Genomic DNA, 20,544 nt, shown 5'->3' on the forward strand with positions numbered 1-20,544 from the left:
ATTTATGCACATACTTCAGGAAAGCACTATTCAAAGGGCAGCAACCCCATATTCTTAAAATATGCAAATAGCATTTAAATTTTACAATGTACATATTGTCTCCTTCAATTGAATGTAAGCTCCTCGAAGGCAGGACTTTTTATCTTCACCTTTGATTAATTGTCCCACCAGGTCTGGAAGAGTATCCTAAACTAGGAAGTCATTGAGCACAAACCCAAAAATTGATAGTAAATTGATTTTCTGAAGATCACACTAGCTAAATTCAGAGAGGCTCCTTACCAGGTAGGCCACAGGGTGATATATTTTTCAATATGGTGACTCTTTAACACCAGTCACTAAGTTATATTTGGGATACATTTTTTTGTTTTTGGAAGGAGTAATTATGCCAATGAAAGAACATATCTTTGACCTAGGTTTAACATTAGACCAAAGGTGAAAAATTAAACTATGTTTCAGGCTTTTATTCATAAATGATTCTTTTGACTATCTCATCTAAGTCTTCCAATTATAGTTATAAAACACCTGGATACATTTTTAATTTTTCTACTGCCTTTAAACTTTATAATAATCCCCACCCACACTAACCTGGAAGAGTACATCACGTTCTGCCATGTTTGTATATTTTCACTGTTTTTCCTCACCTTACCCCATTTCAACTCATTCTCCATACAGCTGTCAAAGAGGCTTTCCTAAGGAGCAGGTCTGACCACCCATAAACTTCAGTAGCTCCCCATTGCCTCTAGGACTAAAAATAAACACCCAGATTTGTCATTTAAAGCTTTTTACGTGCTGGTCCATACATACATACATACGTATGTACGTACATACATTCATATATATATACATATATACATACATATGTGTGTGTGTGTGTGTGTGTATAAAATGCTTTCCTTTTGCATACTGTAGCACCTCCTTATTGTTCCTCATACTTACCACTCTATTTTCCATCTTTGTCCCTTTGCCTTGGCCATCCCCTGTTCTCACCTCTGCTTTTTAGTATCCTTTGTTTCCTTTAAGACTCGGTTTAGGTACCACCTTCTTCAGGAAGCCTTTTACAACATCTCTAGCTGCTAGTTCCTCTCCACCTAACCCTCGAATCATCTTTTAGTTATTTTATATATTTTGTATGCATACATATAAATTCTATTGTTTTACAACAATATGTGTATATATACACACGTTTTACAACATATACTTGTGTGTGTATGTATACACACACAAGTATAACACACATGTGTATGTTGTTAAACAATAGAATTTCCTTCACTGCAGTAATTGATTCATTTTGTATTTGAATCCCCAGTACTGAGCACAGGGCCTGGCACAGAGTAGGTGTTTAGTAAATGCTTGTTGATTGATAAATTGCTTTCAAATCCCATTTGTGGTTTCTAATGATACATATGTATATCATCTACAATTTAATTTTACTGTAGGCAGTTTTCCCCCCAAAGCAACCGTATTTATTTTTCAAAACAAATAAAAACACAAAAGTAGACTCAGTAATGTTAACTTTGCTATCTTCTATTCTTTCCTATCCACCCTAAGTTAAATCCAAGACATTAGTCTATCATTGGAGATGATCTTCTTAATAGCATAACAATAAATACACTTTACCATGTAAGAAAATGTCCATGCAATTTGCCAGTATGTAAGTTTCCTTGTTTTTAGACATTGGGAATTCTATTTAAGAAAACATTGATTTTACTTTTTAATTAATGTGTTACTAATTGTTTATGGAACAGCTGGTGGCTTAGTGTGTGGAGGGCTGTGCCTCGAGTCAGGAAGATCTGAATTCAAATGTGACCTCAGACACTTCCTAGCTGTGTGACCCTGGGCAAGCTACTTAACCCTATTTGCCTCAATTTTTTCTACTGTAAAATGAGATAGAGAAGGAAGACAAATCACTCTAGTATCTTTGCCAAGCAGACCCAATGTATCATGAAGCATCAGACACAACTGAAACTACTGAGCAATAACTTAAGTTGAAAACCTAAGTATAGATAAAAACAAACATTTATTACATAAATATCTATTGTAAGCTGGGCAACAGTAGATGGTAGAAATGGGAGTACAAAGGCAAAAAGAAAAAAAGAAAGAAAGAATCTCAACTCTCAATATTAAGACTTTACTATGTCAATGAAAGGGGAAAAAAATCACAAATATTATCATAAAATGATAATTGCATTCCTTATTTACCTGATAGGCAAGAGTACAATAATGTACTTAAAGGGAAGAAATTACCTAACGTGAAAAGTTCTAATTAATTTGATAATTGTGGGAAATATCATGTGGGAAGAAGAGAAAATTCCGAGTCCTTACCTGTATATTGATTATGTTGCTCTGAACAAGGTCTGTGCCAAGATATACCATCACATTTTTCTTAAAGTATCTTTCATTGTTTCTTTAAACAATTCCCTAGAAGTTATTCTAGAGGAAAATCGATCAGCATCAAGTGTTATATGGTAGGTAATATCTGTTTAGGAAAGATATAAACAAGCATTTCTTAAGTTATCTACTATGTACCAAACACATGATAAGTGCTTTACAAATATCTTATTTAATTCTCACAACAACCCTAGAAGGTAGATGCTATTATTATACCATATCCACTTCTGTCTCTTGCTACTCATATTCACAACAAAGGTGGTATAATGTGGTTAAAAAGAATTTATTAGAAAAAAAAACAGAAAAAATGGGGGGGACGCTAGATGATACAGTAGATAAAGCACTGGTCCTGTACTTCAGGAAGACCTGAAATTCAAATCCAGCCTCAAACACTTGACACTCACTAGCTGTGTGACCCTGAGCAAGTCACTTAACCCTCATTTCCCTGTCCCCCCCCAAAAGAAATTATTAGCTATGTAGTTGAAAGACCTGTGTCTGAATCCTGAATCCTGGTTCTGCCAATTATAAATTAGATGAACTAATCTAGTAAGTCACTTTGTTAGCTTCATTTTCCTCATCTTGCAAAATGGGGATAGACATGGCTCCTCTCACAGGGTTGCTTGAAGGATTAAATGAGATCACATAGGTGAAAGGTTTTGAAACCAGAAAGTGCTAAATAAGTTCTGTTTGTCATGTTATTAGATTCTTAAATGAATGTATTGTAAGGGGTGCACTGGCAAAGAAGGAAATTATTTTAAATGAACAGCACATTCTGTTACATGCTGCTTAAATAATTTTAAAAGATAAATAAGGTAAGGTAGAAAATAAAGAGTCAAATATACAGGCAAAAAAAGGGGGTTGCTATCAACTCTCCTTCCCCAGGTTGTCTTGATCAGCCCCTTTGGTGATGTTCTATTCCCCTATCTATACCTCTTGCTCCCAATATTCCCGGCAAAAGTTAACCATAATCACATATTAAAGCAATCTTAACCCGACTCTGGAGCAGTTAGGTAGTACAGTGGATAGAGTGCAGGCCTGGGGTCAGGAAGATTCATCTTCCTGAGTTCAAATATGGCCTCAGACACTTACTAGCTATGTGACCCTAGGCAAGTCACTTAAACCTGTTTGCCTCACTTTCCTCATCTGTAAAATGAACTGGAAGAGATGGCGAACCACTGCAGTATCATTGCCAGGAAAACCCCAAATAGAGTCATTAAAAGTTAGACTTGATTGAAAAATGACTGAACAACCCTATCTAGGACAGGGAAGATGAAAGAGCATATCAGGAAAATTAAAAACTGATATAAACTCGCCAGTTTCTTTGAAAAAGTAAGACTATAGTAGTTAATTAAGACCTTCTGTCATTTTGTGTCCAAAATGTAGAGAAAAGCTTTGGCCATCTCCCCATGGAAAATACATGTTATTAATAGCACTACCTACTCTTTCCAAGATTCTCATCTCTTTTATTTTAGTACTTTCTGTACTTTTGAACCCAAGAGTTTGCTAAACTACTGAAAGCATTACTTCTACAAGGACACCCAACAAACAGCCTTGTCAATTTTTTTCCATAGTCTCATATGAGAGGTAGCCAGTTTTTCTTTTTTCTTTTTTTGAAACTTTAAACATCAAGGTCACATAGGATTATATATCTAGGACCTGAAAGGACCTCAGAATGCCTCTGGTCCCTCCCTTTCATTTTACAAGTGAAGAAACTGCAACCCTGGAATGTTAAGTGATTTGCCCAAGTTATGATATACATTTGATGAGAGAAATATAGAAATATGGAGAAAATGTTATCAAAATTAGTTATCTCAATGGTTTCAAAATGAGACACATCTCATGCAGATGTAACCTCATGTACAATAGAGTATTACAAATAAATATGGTATGGAAATAAAGCAGTTAATGAACAACCGATCATCACTGACCTATCTGTGCCCAGAAAAGGGCCTGAGGTCAAAAGGACAGATACCAAATAACAAGAACTTAGGAAAGCTCAAAAGAAAAATGGCAAATGGAGAAGCATCTTAGGGCAGAAAGGCTAGGTTGGAGGTATATTAGGTCAAGAGGGATGAGGTTCCACTTGAAAAGGAGAAGATTATACGAGATGACATGTTTCCAGGCCAGAGCTCTGACCAGACGGTGAGCCATTATTTGCCAATGAATGCATTTTTCCACTGAATCATTTAAGCAGACTGATCTATTAAGAATCATAAGGCAATGATTTTAGGACTGAATTACCTCTATGAGTTTTGCGCATTGTAAAGGCAAGTCTGTGGAATGTACTAAACAAAATTGGGATGATCTTTGAAGAAATTTAAAAAAAATTCCAGACAAATGTGAAAAGTTTAAAAAAAATAGGGAAAGCACACAATTATGAGGTTAGTGCCTGGTTTGGGAGTCCTAGCTGCTGTATTTTTTGAGAAAAAATTTGGGTAAGATGTCAGCATATTCAGAGCAGTTTCTTTTCTTTATAAGAATACATTCTGCTTCTACCTAAATGATTTACCTTTTTAAAAAGTGAGGACTTTGTCCTCTACTTTCTTTCTTTTTATTTTTTATTTTTTTAGTAAGGCAATTGGGGTTAAGGGACTGAGGCCAGATTTGAACTCAGGTACTCCTGGCTCCAGGGCCGGTGCTCTACAGACTGCACCACCTAGCCGCCCCTGTCCTCTACTTTCAATACATACCCATCGATGGCTCCCTAAATTACTGTTTCACATTTAGATTTCTTCATGCCCAGGTCCTATCCTGCCTGTTCAGCTATATTACTCCTTTCTCTACATACTACAATATAGTCAGTTAAGTCTTCTTACTGTTCTTCATACAGAACATCATACTTCTTATCTCCCAGACTTTGTACTACCTGTCCCCCATGTCTGGAATTCACTGAATCCTTACTTTCTTCCACTTCTTGAAACCCTTGATTTCCTTCAAGACTTGGTTCAAGTGCTATCCTTTAAATGAAGCCTTTCCTCATAACTCAGTCTATTAGCATCTCCCCACAGCTTGCAAAATGGTCTTTGTTTCAGCTTTGTATAGACCCGTACTAGGTGGTGTGGTGGATAGAGTGCTGGACCTAGAGTCAGGAAGACCTGAGTTGAAATTTGATCTCAGACATGTACTAGCTGTGTGATCCTGGGCAAGTCACTTAACCCTGTTTGCCTCAGTTTCCTCACCTGTAAAATGAGCCTGAGAAGGGAATGGCAAAACACTCCAGTATCTTTGCCAAGAAAACCCCAAATGAGTCGCAGTCAGATATGACTGAAACAACAATATATTCCACCTCTTGGATTAAAATTGCCTTATATTCCCATTGATAGTACAATATCTGGCACAAAGTACTTAAAATAACTGATTAATTAACTGACTGGTCAAAAGTATTTTAGATATTACAACTTAGTTGGAAAGGGGAGTAAACTACTCCCACAAACAAAATGTTCCTTTACCTAGTATACCACGTGAAATAAAACATTTTACAAATATTATCAGCAGCATTAAAACTTATGGCAGAGTCATTTAATAAATTTGCTGCATCCTCTGGTATGTAACAGGAGTTAGCAAATAAAAACCAAGATTCAATCCCAACTTTGACTAAGTAATAGTAATGGAATAAGGCAGTCTTGTAAGTAATAAAATCATTTGAGCATTCTAATCATCTTGTCTGTCCAATTCACCACCTATTTGAAGCAACTTGTATCAGAAATATGATTGTATATGTGTGTATGTGTATTTCTGAGGTCCTACATGTGTAGGCAGGCAGTGTAGCAGCTCAAGTGAGTCCAGGTCTCCCTAACACCAGTCTTGCTTCCCCTTGACAAACAAATCATTCTCCTTCCTGTCTCTACAGAGATCATTTTCCCCATATAGAAACAATCAATTAATATTGTTTAAGTCTACACACTATGTGCTCTAATAGCAGATAGAGTTGCTGCAAACACATGGCCCTTGCCCTCAAAGAAATTAGGAATTTTGTTGAGAACACAAGCCTGTCTCATATGAAACAGCAGGAAACCAAACACTGCAGAATATTACTAAAGTGCCAAACTGAATGATAGAGCATACAAGTGCTACAGGAATTCAGGGAAGGGAAAAATCGGTGAAGGCTAAAAGACATGAGAGAAGTCTTTGTGGACTTTATCAGACCACAAGATTTTGGAGCAGAAAGGGATGTTAAGAATTAATCAATCAACAAACATTTAAGCACTTACTAAGTGTTGGGCTCTATGCTAGGAACTGGGAATACAAAAATAAAAGAAAATCATACCCTGTCCTCAGGAAGCTTACATTCTGTCGGGGAAGCAACATGTTCAAATATGGGTTGAATATGAAATCCATACAATGTGATTTTGAGAGCAAGGGGCTAGAAACTCTGTTGGATTAGCAGTTTCATGTAGAAAGTGGTGCTTGAGCTGAGACCTCTAAATACAGCTCCTTCATTGTGCAGATAGGAAAACTATGGTTCCAATTAAGGGAAATGATATGATATAACCCTGGGGTTGCATAAGGACTAAGTGACAGACCTAAGACTCAAAGTCAGCTCTGATGACACAATCCAGTGCTCTTTACATTACAACATGATTCCTTTCCTCAAAAGACTGGGAGGACTAGGGTAGGTAAAAGAAGGGTGAGCATTCCTTACAGGAATGTGACTGGGACACATGCCTTCTACTGTCCCCTCAACACAAGTCTTGTCCATGGAAGTATATTAAGTTACTCTAGCTGAGATGGGGATTCCCTCCCTTATCTGTATTCTTTTATTTTGTTTTGTTTTTGTTGTTTTGTTTGTTTTTGTTTTGTTTCTTTTTGTTTTTTACAGGGCGATAAGGGTTAAGTGACTTGCCCAGGGTCATACAGCTAGTAAGTGTCAAGTGTCTGAGGCTGTATTTGAACTCAGGTCCTCCTGAATCCAGGGCTGGTGCTTTATCCACTGTGCCACCTAGCTACCCCCCCCCCATCTGTATTCTTATAGCCCTGTTAGTCTATGCAAAGCAATTTAGCACAATTTTATTCTATTCTGGTAAAGAACAGTGATTTCTTTGATGTTGGTAATTCTCAATGAGGAAATTCCCTCTACCTATGCTGACTGGTATCTGTTCTCCTGACAAGAGTCATAAAGAGTTGCCCAGGGGCAGCTAGGTGGCGCAGTGGATAGAGCACTGGCCCTGGAGTCAGGAGTACCTGAGTTCAAATCCGGCATCAGACACTTAACACTTACTAGCTGTGTGACCCTGGGCAAGTCACTCAACCCCAACTGCCTCACTAAAAAAAAAAAAAAAAAAAGAGTTGCCCAGACCACAGCCAGAAAGCAGCAGGGCTGCACTGGTGCCGGTTAATACTGGTTTTCACTAGCTGTTAAAATTTTAGCCTGAGCATTTGCAACCTTGGAAATCTACAAATGCTATATAAATCATGGCTTGATTTATTGTTTTGTTAGTTGTATAGACATAAGAAAATAATGTGGAAATGTTAATAATGCAGACTAAGCTTAAACAAATACTGTGGCATTTTCAGAAAGCTGATAGTTAAACATTTACCAGCACATCTCTGGATAGCAGGTATGTAGTACAGGGAGGATTTGAACCCAGGTCAATTCTATATGTACTGTGTTATGCTGTCTCTCTATTTCATATACTGACTTTATACACTAAAAGTCATTCTAATTGTTTCATCTGTATTAATTCAAGGAGGGTAGTACGAGGTTTTATAATTCTCTTTTCCCCCTTCTCCCCTAACATCTATTATTACTAGGTACTCAACATTCATTCACTCCTTCAGACATTTTTAGTAAGTATCAACTATGAGCAAGGCAGAGAGAACATATCATAGTAGATGAAATGCTGGGTTTGGAGTCAGGAAGTCTGCATTCAAATGCTCCCTCTTCACCTCACACTAGCTATATGATCCTGGACAAGTCACTTAACCTCTATATGCCTTAGTACAGGGTGGGCCAAAAGTCACAAATATTTAATAACTCCTTGTTTTGTTTTTAATTTATACCATAGCATTATGTACTGTATATATAGGAAATGAATTTACATTTTGTGTGAAAAATCAAACCTCATAAATGGCAAAAATAAAGAAAAAAAATTTTCAAAAAGTTATTAAAACATCAGACCCCTTCATGACTTTTGGCCCACCCTGTACTTAGTACTCCCTAGGACTTAGTAAGTAAATCATAGACAGGTTGCAATCTATATGGGGGACATAGGTTAGGAATTCACACAGATCCTCATCCACCTATCTTGTATGTGTTAGGCACAATGCTAGATGCTGAGATTGGTAGAAAGATAAATAAGAAACTGTTCTTAATCTCAAAAAACATAAATATCTTTACTAGAGAGCAGGCAATATTTTATTTTTGTCATTTCATCCCCAGCACGTAGACTAGTACCTGACACACATTAGAATTTAATAATTTTTTAGTGTTTGATCCATTGATTAACTAAAGCCCCAGCTGCCCTGTCCAACTGTAACGTTTCAGGGGAAGGTTGTGTGTTTAGTCTAATCACGGAGACTATAAACAGGGATAGCCTTGTGACTCAAAGGACCACCCGTGATAGAGTCTGTGGAGCAAATGACAACTTTTACCTCAAAGGCATTCATTACCTCATTGCAATTTGGGGAAGCTGGTCCTAAGATGCCCTTGTCCAACTAGCCTCAATTTTTCAGGCACTACTAAAGTGTTGGGAAAATGAATGGACCAGCACCCAAGTCTTTTTCTTTTGGTCTTCAATCCAAGAATGTTACTTGATTATTGTTAGCAGATTTATGCGAATGTATTTTGAAAAAAAAAAAAGATTATTTTGAGTCTGCTTACCCACTTGATTGTTTTCTGTGGTAGGTCTGAATTTTGCACTGAAGCACAACCTGAGGGTTATTTCAGCATTCTTGTTTAACAAATTGATCTTATCAGGGGTAAATGAAGCTTCTACGGAGACATCAGCAATACTCTGTGACCTGAAATATATAAACAAATCTGCATTGATGTTATTGCTGATAGAACAGAAAGAACACCAGACTTGGGAGTCAGATAATCTAGGTTTAAGCTCTGGCACTGCCACTCATAAGACAGGTGGCCTTGGGAAAGTAACTCTACCTCTCTGAGCCTCAGTTTCTTCATCAATAAAACTGATATGAATAGTGATACTTAGCGATAAGAGAGATTAGAACCTGGGGCTCCCAAGCTCTTTATAACCTGCCACAATTATACCCCATCTCCTCATTTGCAATGCATGGCATAGGAAACCCACTGAATAAAAATACACAAAATGCCATAGATTAGGTGGCATGGGTGATGTGTGAGCATCTCTGAATGTAAACCAGACTCAATCCCATGTATCAACCAAAGTGATTTGGTTTTGGCTGGTACAATAAAGAAATATGGCACTTCTAGAAACTAATACCATACACTCTAACCAATTTAATCATCCAAATGGTAGTCCCTTTCAATATCACCTGGGGAGTCAGCAGGCATATTCCTACTGTGCTGTCAGAGGCCAAAACATTTTAGTAGCTCCTATTTTTGAATGAATGGGTGTCAAGGAAGCATCGTAATATGGGAATGGGAAGACTGGCTTGGGGTGGAAAGGAATTCTATAAAAGTATTGGCCTTGGAATTAGGAGACTAGAGTTAAAGTCCCAGCTGTCTCTTACTAGCCCTGTAGTAGTGACAACCCCTTCACCTTTGGGCTATACCTCAGTTTCTAAATCTATAAAATTGAAGTGTCAAGCTTTCAACTCAAACATTCTATAATCAAGTGCCAGTTTATGAGTTACACAAGAAAAGCAGACACAATTCATTTTTAATTTTTTGTGTGTGGGGCAATAAGGGTTAAGTGACTTGCCCAGGGTCACACAGCTAGTAAGTGTCAAGTGTCTGAGGTCGGATTTGAACTCAGGTCTTCCTGACTCCAGGACTGGTGCTGCACCACCTAGCTAACCCACAATTCATTTTTTGTTTTGTTTTGGTTTTTTGTTTGGTTGGTTTTTTTAGTGAGGCAATTGGGGTTAAGTGACTTGCCCAGGGTCACACAGCTAGTAAGTGTTGTGTCTGAGGCCAGATTTGAACTCAGGTCCTCCTGACTCCAGGGCTGGTGCTCTATCCATTGCACCATCTAGCTGCCCCCACAATTCATTTTTGATAAAAACAAATGCTATCACCCAGTTTAATCATACCCCAGGAATGAGAAGTAGGTAAGAAAAACTCTTTGTCTATTTACAAAAATCAAAGCCAAACATTAAGGCTAAAAGTTGGCCAACAGGGGACATCCAAAAGTATGAGCCTCAGGCACTGAAAGCTATTCCAGTGAGGATCTCAGAAATATTCTTGAGCAATGATGGCTTTGATGAAATAAATTCTTATCATTTACTTGGAGAGCATTTACTTGGCTGTAAAGGTACTGGTCCATTTGTTTAAAAACAAAACAAGACATTGATTTTTATGTACCTGCAGTCTTTCAAAAGAATGTGATACCTTTTCATCAATGTAGCCTTCAAATTGTCTCTATTTCAAAAGTCACTCAATGTTACACAAGAATAATTTCCATAAAAAGATGAATTTGATACTCTAACTTTCAAAATCCATTTAATTCTCTCAAACCTGAAGTAAAAGAGCATTAGCAATGTCAAGCAAGGAGACTAATGTTATATACGGCACCAGTAGGATAACATTTTCCAGCGTTTAAGCTTCTTGGACCCAAGTCATCATTTACAATGTCTTTTTCAAACTGTGACAAATAGAAAGACTGAGCCAGATTCTTCTCGGGACTTTGTTTCTTCCAGCTCTCTCCTTCTGTCTGACTTCATTTATTCCCTTACTTGCCTTATGGGGACAATCTAGTCCAGTGTGTATTTCTGGCTTCTGAATCATATGGCCCTTGAATTCCTCCTATTGTTCTCCAGCCCCACAACTGCAGCAGAGGCCAGTTTCGAGGTCAAGCCAAATGAAATAAAAGTCATTTGTACATAAAAACTGGAAAAAAGAATACCCCCATCACTCCATTGAAAGATAAAATCTGCTCATACTACTCAGATTTTCCATATTCTCTATGTAAAACCACTTATTGCATGGTATAATGGAAAGAGTATTGGATTTGCACCCAAATCCTGGCCCTGCCAGGTACCAGCTCTGTGACCTTGGGTAAAGCTTATCATGAAAGGCTATTTCTTCATCTGTAAAATTCTGATAACAGGGGGCAGCTAGGTGGTGCAGTGGATAAAGCACCGGCCCTGGATTCAGGAGTACCTGAGTTCAAATCCGGCCTCAGACACTTGACACTTACTAGCTGTGTGACCCTGGGAAAGTCACTTAACCCCTATTGCCCTGCAAAAAAAAAAAAAAGGAAAAAGAAAGAAAATTCTGATAATAGTGCTGTACTAACCACATTACATGGCTATATTTATATTTATATTTATAATAATCAAAATAGCTAGCATTTATAAAGCACATTTAATCTGGAAAAATGCTTTACAAATGTTATACCATTTGATCCTCACAACAACTCTGTAAGGTAAGTGCTCTTATTTTTCTCATTTTAGAGATAATAAAACTGAGGCTGAGAAGTTTTTACCAGGTCACATAGCCAATAAAGCCTGGGCAGGATTTGAACTCTTCTTCCTGAGTGTAGTCATAAACCTGTGTTATCCACTGTGCCACTAGATGCTTCATAAACCATAAACTGCTGTATAATTGTGATGTCTTATAGTTAATAAGGAAACTTCCACTCAGTGAACTGGAGAATAAGGCAACACTCAGAGGTAATTTGGAATACCACTTAGAACCAAGGTTTATATAATAGTCCAGTTTTAACACGTGTGATTCAATATAAACAGTTCTTCACTGCAGAGGACTTACACTTCTCAAGCCTGTTTTTACTCACCAGGAAATAACAAAATGTACGCTCTGACTTTTATACTATACTGTATTTTCCTATTTCCATCTTGCAAAAGTGAAGTCTATTCCACACCATGTTGTCTTAGCTCGCATAAGGCTCTGGAACCAAAAATCTTATCACAATATCCCTTACCATAATTAAGCAGTCCCTAAGCATTTATTAAGCACCTACTATATGTCAGGCACTGTGGATAGGGACTAAACCTCTGATTTCAATGGTGTAGGGATCAGAAAGAAAGAAAACGAGGGAGAGGAAGGAAGGGAGAGAGGGAGGTAAGTAACTCCTTTTACCAAGGTGGGTCAGCACCTTCTCTGCAACTTAAAGGCTCACAGAATACTGCAAGGATTAGTAATTTGCTCAAGGTCACATGGTGTGAATGTGTATCAAGGGTGGGATTTGAAGGCAGGTGGTCCTGATTCTGAGTTCTCTGGATATTACATCATAGCACATTTTAAGTAGATACAGAGACAAAAATAGAACAGTCCCCACCATCAAGAAGTTTACATTTTATCATCTTGTTAAATTATCTTCACCTGGGGGAAAAGGAGAACATTCCCTGGTCCAATGGCAGCTAAAATTGTTCACTGACTCACCAGAGTTGAACAACTTGTCCAAATGCACCAATGGATATGTCAGTGATTGAGTCTCCATTCAGATCTTCATAGCCATCTAATGCTCTTCCAAAATACTGGAGTTGATTCCTAAAAGCAGGATCTGACCCTAAGATTTTCTGGAAATGAGCATATTTGATATTAGAAGATCATATTTAAAAGTGCTCTGTAAACCTTAAAGCATTACTACATGAATACTATCTATTACTATATTTGCATTCTGCAGAAACCAGCTGCTACTGTCATTGAGAAGAAAAGAGAGGGGCAGCTAGGTGGCACAGTGGATAGAGCACTGGCCCTGGAGTCAGGAGTACCTGAGTTCAAATCCAGCCTCAGACACTTAACACTTACTAGCTGTGTGACCTTGGGCAAGTCACTTAACCCCAATTGCCTCACTAAAAAAAAAAAAAAAAGAGAAGAAAAGAGAGACTTTTCATCCTCCCCACCTCGTGACAGAGAGAGAAGTGATGCATTCAAGATGTAGAATTGGACAATGCTAATAAGAGCATTTGTTTTGTTTGATTATTCATATTTGTTACATGGGCTTTGCTTTATTTTTTCCAGATAGGAAGTGGGTGTGTGAGAAGGCAAGGGAAGAGATAATGAAAGAAAGAAAAGAAAGAGACAAAGAAAAAGAGGGAAAGAGAGGAAGGAAGTGAGGGAGGGAGGGAAGGAGTGAGAGAAGGAGGATAAAGAAAGGAGAGGAAAGGATGTAAGGAAGCAAAGAGGAAAGGAGAGGAGTGGAAAGGAAAGGAAAATTATTAAGGCCTTTTTCTAAGTGCAGAAAAAAGAATCAAGACTAGAAAGAAGTACACACAAGCAGGACAGTTTTGAAAGCTAGAGGTTAAATTTATTATATACTTTAAAAGTTTAAAAGTTATACATATTACAGAGATCTTCAGGATTATGTACAATCTTCTTTTTCTATTCTATTATCTATATGGAAATGCTTATTTTATTTGGTTTTTATACAGTTGAGAATTTTTTTTAAATTGGGGGAAAAAGGAAGATAGTTTTTTCATAAAGCCCCTCTAGTTCCCTCCAGCACATGTTCCTTATTACCCCAATTTTAACAAATTCATTCGATTTAGTTCCCACTGGCCTTTTGCCTAATCTTTAAACATCCTTAGCAACTAGTTTTCCACTAAAGAATCAATGTGCATCTTTTTTTAGATCATAAAAGTATTTTATCATTTTCTAGTTACATGTAGAGATAGTTTTCAACATTTTTTTTAAGATTTCTAGTTCCAAATTTTTCTCCCCCGCCCAAGACAGAAACAATCTGATATAGGTTATATATGTACAATCACATTAAACATATTTCTGCATTAGTCATGCTGTGAAAGAAGAATCAGAACAAAAGGGAAAAACCTCAAAAAAAAAAACCCAACAAAAAAAAGTAGAAACAGTATGGTTCAATCTGTGTCTAGATTCCACAGTTCTTTTTTTCTGGATTTGGAGAGCATTTTCCATCATGAGTCCTTTGGAACTATCTTGGACCATGAATCAATGTGCATCTTAACATTAACTCATAAATTTTTAAATATACAGGGATATTGTCATGACAAGACTTACCTGAGAGTATTTTGTTCGTATAGTCCCCCTATGTCCGTTGTAAATGTAAACAGCTCCAGAGTTCTCATTTTCAAGGGGTGAACCCACTATAACATCATTAAAGCCATCCAAATTAATGTCTGAGAGAGCAGCAATAGCTGAGCCAAACCGGGCATTTTCCAAACCTAGAGGGCCTTCAAGGAATTGATGTTGATTCAAAATTCCCTTTTGAGAAGAGGAGAGGACAATTGATTAAAGTAAATCTTGCTGCCTGTATATTAGGAATCCACTGGCAATGACTTCCAGAGCAAGTTCCAATACATACAATTTTAAAACATAATTAAAACTTTGGTAGCAATATATGTATATATATATATATATATATACACACACACACACACACACACACACACACACACACACTCTAAGTATCAGAACATTTTCAGGTACTGGGACGTTATTGCACTGCCCTTCAAAAAACATCAAGATAGGAGTAGCTAGATGGCGCAACGGATAAAGCACCGGCCCTGGATTCAGGAGTACCTGAATTCAAATCCAGCCTCAGACACTTGACACTTACTAGCTGTGTGACCCTGGGCAAGTCACTTAACCCCAATTGCCTCACCAAAAAAAACCCACCAAACAAACAAACAAACAAAAAAAACACAGCAAGATGAGGACAACTGTTGTCCAGCTTTCTCAGCAAATTTAGTATTCTACATCTTTCACAAGGCTTTTTGGTAGCCACTCTGTAATAATCTGCCTCAGGGTAGTGAGCTGATAGGTAACAGGAATTTGTGTTCATTTTTATTCCTTGAACTATATTTGTTGTTGTCGTTTGGTCATTTTTAGTCGTATACACCTCTCTGTGACCCCATTTGGGGTTTTCTTGACAAAGATACGGAAGTGGTTTGCCATTTCCTCCACCAGGTCATTTTATAGATGAGGAAACTGAGGCAAATAGGGTAAAGTCACTTGCCCAGGGTCACACAGCTAGTAAGTGTCTGAGGCCAGATTTGAACTAGTGAAGATGAGTCTGCCTGACTCCATGCCTGACCCTCCATCCAGTGTGCACATAGCTGCCCTCTAAATGATTTTATTTTGCAATAAAACTTGAATGTAGTTAAATTTTCTGACTTACAGAAGTGGAAAATACAAGTAGAGCAGGTTAAAGTACTGACCACTTGAGTTAATTTTTTCCTTCTTCGACAGCCCAGACAGAAAATATTCCTGAAAATGACATCCATTTTCAGTATTATTTCTTTTTGGATTACAGAATTAAATAACCCTGTCCAAAATCTCCTATAGGGAAAGAATCTTAAGATTTTACAGGTTCTTTGCTTTTAAGGATGCTTGGGGGTTTTGAAGAATTTGCTACGATCCAATGGTGTTCAAAGAGTCCCTTTGGTGATAGCCTTTGGGCAAGATTGCTCCTTAAAACCCTAGAAATGAGATCCTTAGCCCCTTCTGCTATCAAGTCAGAGAATTTATACTTGAAATGTTTCTGGCTCCAAGAAGAGTCGGGAAGACCTGTCATGTCTCACCTCAGACACATATCTGGCTCTGTCACCATGGTCATATTTTTTAAGCTCTCAGTGCTCTGGCTAACTCTGTAAATTTGGAAGCTTCAGAGAAGGTAATGACCTGAATTGGTAGAGTATTTCCACATCTGGAAATTCCCTATAGCAATGAACGCCAGGTGAAGTTCTTATCTCCATCCCTGATTTATTACACTAAATTAATAGATTGCATTATTACATCTGGTGAGGGGGCAGCTAGGTGGTGAAGTAGATAGAATGCCAGGCCTAGAGTCAAGAGGACCTGAGTTCAAATCCAGCCTCAAACATTTATTGGCTGTGTGACCTAGAACGAGTCACTTAATCCAATTTGCTTCAGTTCTTCACCTGTAAAATGAGCTGGAGAAGGAAATGGCAAACCACTGTAGTACCTTTGACAAGAAAATCCCAAATGGGGTCACAAAAAGCCAGACACGACTGAAATAACTGATTAATAAAATTTGTTGAGGGGAAAAATACTTCTATGCCTTCATTTAAATTTTATAGCCAAGGAGTCCCATGACAAACTTTTTTCTGTCTGAATTATCGCTTCCAGCTGCTAATTTTAAGACTAAATATTTCAAACTCCAGTAGAACTAATTAAATACCTACTATGCACTGTGCTAGGTACTGGGGACACAGAAACTAAAATGAAAGAGTCTGCTTACATTCAAGGATCTTATATTCTACCAGAAAAGATGACATATATAAGGATGGGGGGCTGATTCAGTCAAATCACTTACCTACCCCACTTCAGGTAAAGATAATATTTTACTGCCTGATACCCTTGTCAGGAAATTACAATCACTCAATCAATGCTGTGAAAATAGGGCCCAGGAACTTCCACTCACTCACTCACTCAATCAATCAATCAATCAGTCATTACAATTGTAGGCAATAGGATATCTCCTCAAATTGACTGAGGATCTTAGTTATGCCTTATAAGGCTTGCATAAAAACCAGTTTGTCAGTTTTTAAATCTGGTATTTGAATGAGTAAAAATCATGAGACAACAGTTCCTCCCAAGCTCCTGAAATTGGGGAAGGGAAAGGGGAGAAAAGCAATGGCTGTGAACTTCTCCCTCTCCTACCTTTGACCAAAGGATGACCATGTGAATTTCACAGGGGAAGAAAATTTGGGACTTCCCTTTAACCTCTCAGTCCTCAAGGCATCCCCCAAAACATTTGGTGCATGGTCCTCCTCAGAGGCCAAGACACACCAAGTAAAGGCAGCTTAAAGCTCACCAGAAAAGCTTCACTGAACCTAAGGGGACAACTTAAGAAATCTGGACAAAATAACTTCCAGGAGTATTGAGTTACCCCTTTTGCCTTATATGTTCTCTAAGCTTGAGTTTACTTTCCCTTGGACTTTGTATATATTGTTTCGAGAGTGTCACAGACTTTGGGGGGGCGGAGGTATGTTCTGAACTGAGTCTTGTTTTACTCCATAAACTAAAAATAAGTATTTTTTTTTTTGCAGGGCAATGAGGGTTAAGTTACTTGCCCAGAGTCACACAGGTAGTAAGTGTCAAGTGTCTGAGGCTGGATTTGAACTCAGGTCCTCCTGAATCCAAGGCCAGTGCTTTATTTACTGCACCACCTAGCTGCCCCCTAAGTAATTTTTTAAAATGAAAAAAATACACTCTTGCTGTTGCTTAGTTATTTTTTAGTTGTATTTGACTCTTTGTGACCCCTTTGGGAGATTTTCTTGGAAAAGGTACTAGAGTGGTTTGCCATTTCCTTCTCTAGCTTATTTTCCAGATAAGGAAACTGAGGCAACAGCGTTAAGTGACTTGCCCAGGATCACATACCTAGGAAGTCTCTGAAGCCAGATTTGAAGTCAGGAAGATGAGTCTTCCTGACTCCAGGCCTGGCACTGTATCCACTGCACCATCTAGCTTCGCCAATAAATACACTTAACTGAAAGCTAAGCCTGGCTAACTAAATGATATCAAATAAATGATATCATGGGAGAAAATACAAGAGTTGGGGCTTATAAGCTAGTGCATTAATAAGATCTCAGCTACTCAGGGACACCCTGGCACTAGCTTCTATTTGCCCACCCCATGGGGACTCAAGCTGTCAGTGCGAGTTGAGGTTGGGAGAGTAGCTCCAGAGCATACGAATATAAAAAAACACACACAAGGTAACTTGCAAAGGGAGAGAATGCTAACAATTAGAGGAAATCCAGAAATGTTTCTTATAAGAGGTGGCACCTCAGCTAAACCGCCAAGTTAAAGATTCTAAAAGATGGAGTTGATCCAGATGTGATGAGACAGATGAGTGAGAGTAGAGATGGGCAATGGAATGGAGGAACAGCAGGCAGGCCAGTGGCATAGAGTAGGTTTTGAGGAGGGACACTTAAGTGTAGAAGGGTAGGTTGGAGTCAGATTGTGGTGTGGAGTACTTTAAATATTCACCTGAGGATTTTCCTTAAGGCAAATAGGATGAACTCTTAGTGAAGGTCTCTAGAAATCTTTAAGCATTTAAGAGAAAATAGAACATGTTAATTTAGACCATTTAAAAAAGGCAAAGGACAGCAGAAATTTTGGCATATGAATATGATTGAATAGTATTTCATCATAAGAAAGGATGACCATGAGGAACATAGTAAAAAATAAAGGTGGGAAGATTTGGATGAACCAATATAAGAGCTAAGGAAGCAAAACCAGGAGGACAGTGTACATGATGACTATTATCATATACGTGAAAGCAACACCAAAAGGCAAATGAACTCAGATGAATTAAAATGGCAGATCTGGATCCCAGACCAATGCTTAACCCTTTGCTCCTCTTAGTAGAGAAGTGAGGGACTCTGGTTGTATAATTCACGTACTCTGTCATGTGTGTATGGTGTGAGGTGTAGGTTAATTTTATTTAACTATTAATCTTCATTACAAGAGAAGTTTCAATGGGGTTGGGGAAATATAGAGAGAAATAAATGTGGTGTAAAAAACAACAGGTATCAATAAAACTTTTTTTTTTTTAAAGTGCAGGCACACAGAGAGAAGCATAAAGTTTCCAATTTCTACTGATTAGATTGTATCATCTTTAAAAGCAGGACTAGCTCTTATTTCATCTTTGCAAACCTGAGTGCCTAGCACTTTTTTAAAAAATGCTACAAACCTGTGATTTCATTAGTGTGTGCATTGGCAGAAGGAGGGGTATGGATAGATAGGAGGAAGGGGGGTACGGTCAGGTGGAATAGAGGGGACTTCTCTTAAGGAAATTCCCTCCAAATGCAGATCAGCATTTTCTCTGGATTTAGAATCCCTAAAAACTGCCTTGGGCACTGAGAAGTTAAGAAACATAATCAATGGTCATTTAGGTAGTGTATGTCAGAAGCAGGACTTGTGCCCTGCTTTCCCTGTCTCCAAGACTAGCCATTTACTCACTGTACCTTGCTGCTTTTCATAAACATAGGTACTTATTTGTTTCTTGAATTAAACTGCCTAGAGAGAGGGCTATCTTATGAAAGACATTGTTTGTCTTCTTATTCTGTGACAAGATTGAAAAATGATTCAAGACTTTATAGAAGGGGGAACAAGTACCAAAACCTCTCTTCTTACCTTTAAGGTTTTTCAAGTATTGAGATTGTTCGCTCGTGCGCTCTCCCCCCCCCCACACCCCCCCCCCCCCCCGCCCCCGCCATGGGAATTCATTCAATACTGACCTCTGGCCAAGCATCAAGTGATACTTCTCCTCTGCCATGCTGGCAAACAAGATTATAGAATTTTTGACATAGAATTCTACTTTCTGAAATTCTAGTACTTTTGCAGAAAATTCCAAGAAGTAGATGCACCATTTCTCTGCATCTCACTTGCTATACTATTTCAGATTGTGTATAGAGTTCCCAGAGTTGTATAAATATTTTTAGTGCAAATATGGACACTTCTGTTAATTTTAACTAACTACTTAGGGTGACATGATTGGCTATTTTTCCAGCTCTAGGAGTCCATAATTCAGTGAATTTGGCATGGACTCACAAAAAATAAACTATATCCTTCACTAAATAGATTTCAGATTCTCTTTCCACCCCGCTCTCCATTTCCCTTCTATATACAATTAATTTTCTAGGTCATCCGTGGACCTGTGTCCTTCATTTTTCTTTTCTCCTTTGACTATACTTAACACCCATCCACTGCTTTAGTCCATCAGGGATCATCACATGCATGCATTCACCGAATACAGGCCTGGAATAGAACACCCATGATTTTCAGAGTTCTAGCACACACCACCAAATTTTATGTGGAAGGACTGGAAGTCCTAAGAGCTGGACATATAACTGACTCTTACACCAAGAAATGGAATTTCCTGAAAAACTAATGCAGAATACATCTGGGTTAATATAAAAATTTCCAAAGTGTCTGATGCAACTATTCTTCACTGTAAAAATGATGATAATGGGAAAGCAAGAATTAAGGACAAACAAATCATATGCTGCTGCTGCTGCTGCTGCTGCGGGGCTTGAATGCAGTGTATCCCCTTTTAAGGAAATGGCACCAAACTGGGCAATATCCATAAAACTAAGAGCCAAATG

At 38.1% G+C, this 20,544-nt stretch overlaps 1 protein-coding gene across 1 annotated transcript in view; it reads right to left on the bottom strand.

The window, feature by feature from the left end:
- Positions 1 to 20,544, bottom strand: part of ITGA2 (integrin subunit alpha 2) — a 136,249-nt gene that overhangs the window by 38,113 nt on the left and 77,592 nt on the right. The window contains 5 exon segments of the mRNA XM_043979895.1: positions 2,323 to 2,405; positions 2,408 to 2,476; positions 9,209 to 9,348; positions 12,878 to 13,014; positions 14,471 to 14,674. Of these exon segments, the coding sequence (XP_043835830.1) occupies positions 2,323 to 2,405; positions 2,408 to 2,476; positions 9,209 to 9,348; positions 12,878 to 13,014; positions 14,471 to 14,674 (633 nt within the window).

The sequence above is a fragment of the Dromiciops gliroides genome, chromosome 1 (genome assembly GCF_019393635.1).
Source record: "Dromiciops gliroides isolate mDroGli1 chromosome 1, mDroGli1.pri, whole genome shotgun sequence".
NCBI classification, from domain to species: Eukaryota; Metazoa; Chordata; class Mammalia; order Microbiotheria; family Microbiotheriidae; genus Dromiciops; species Dromiciops gliroides.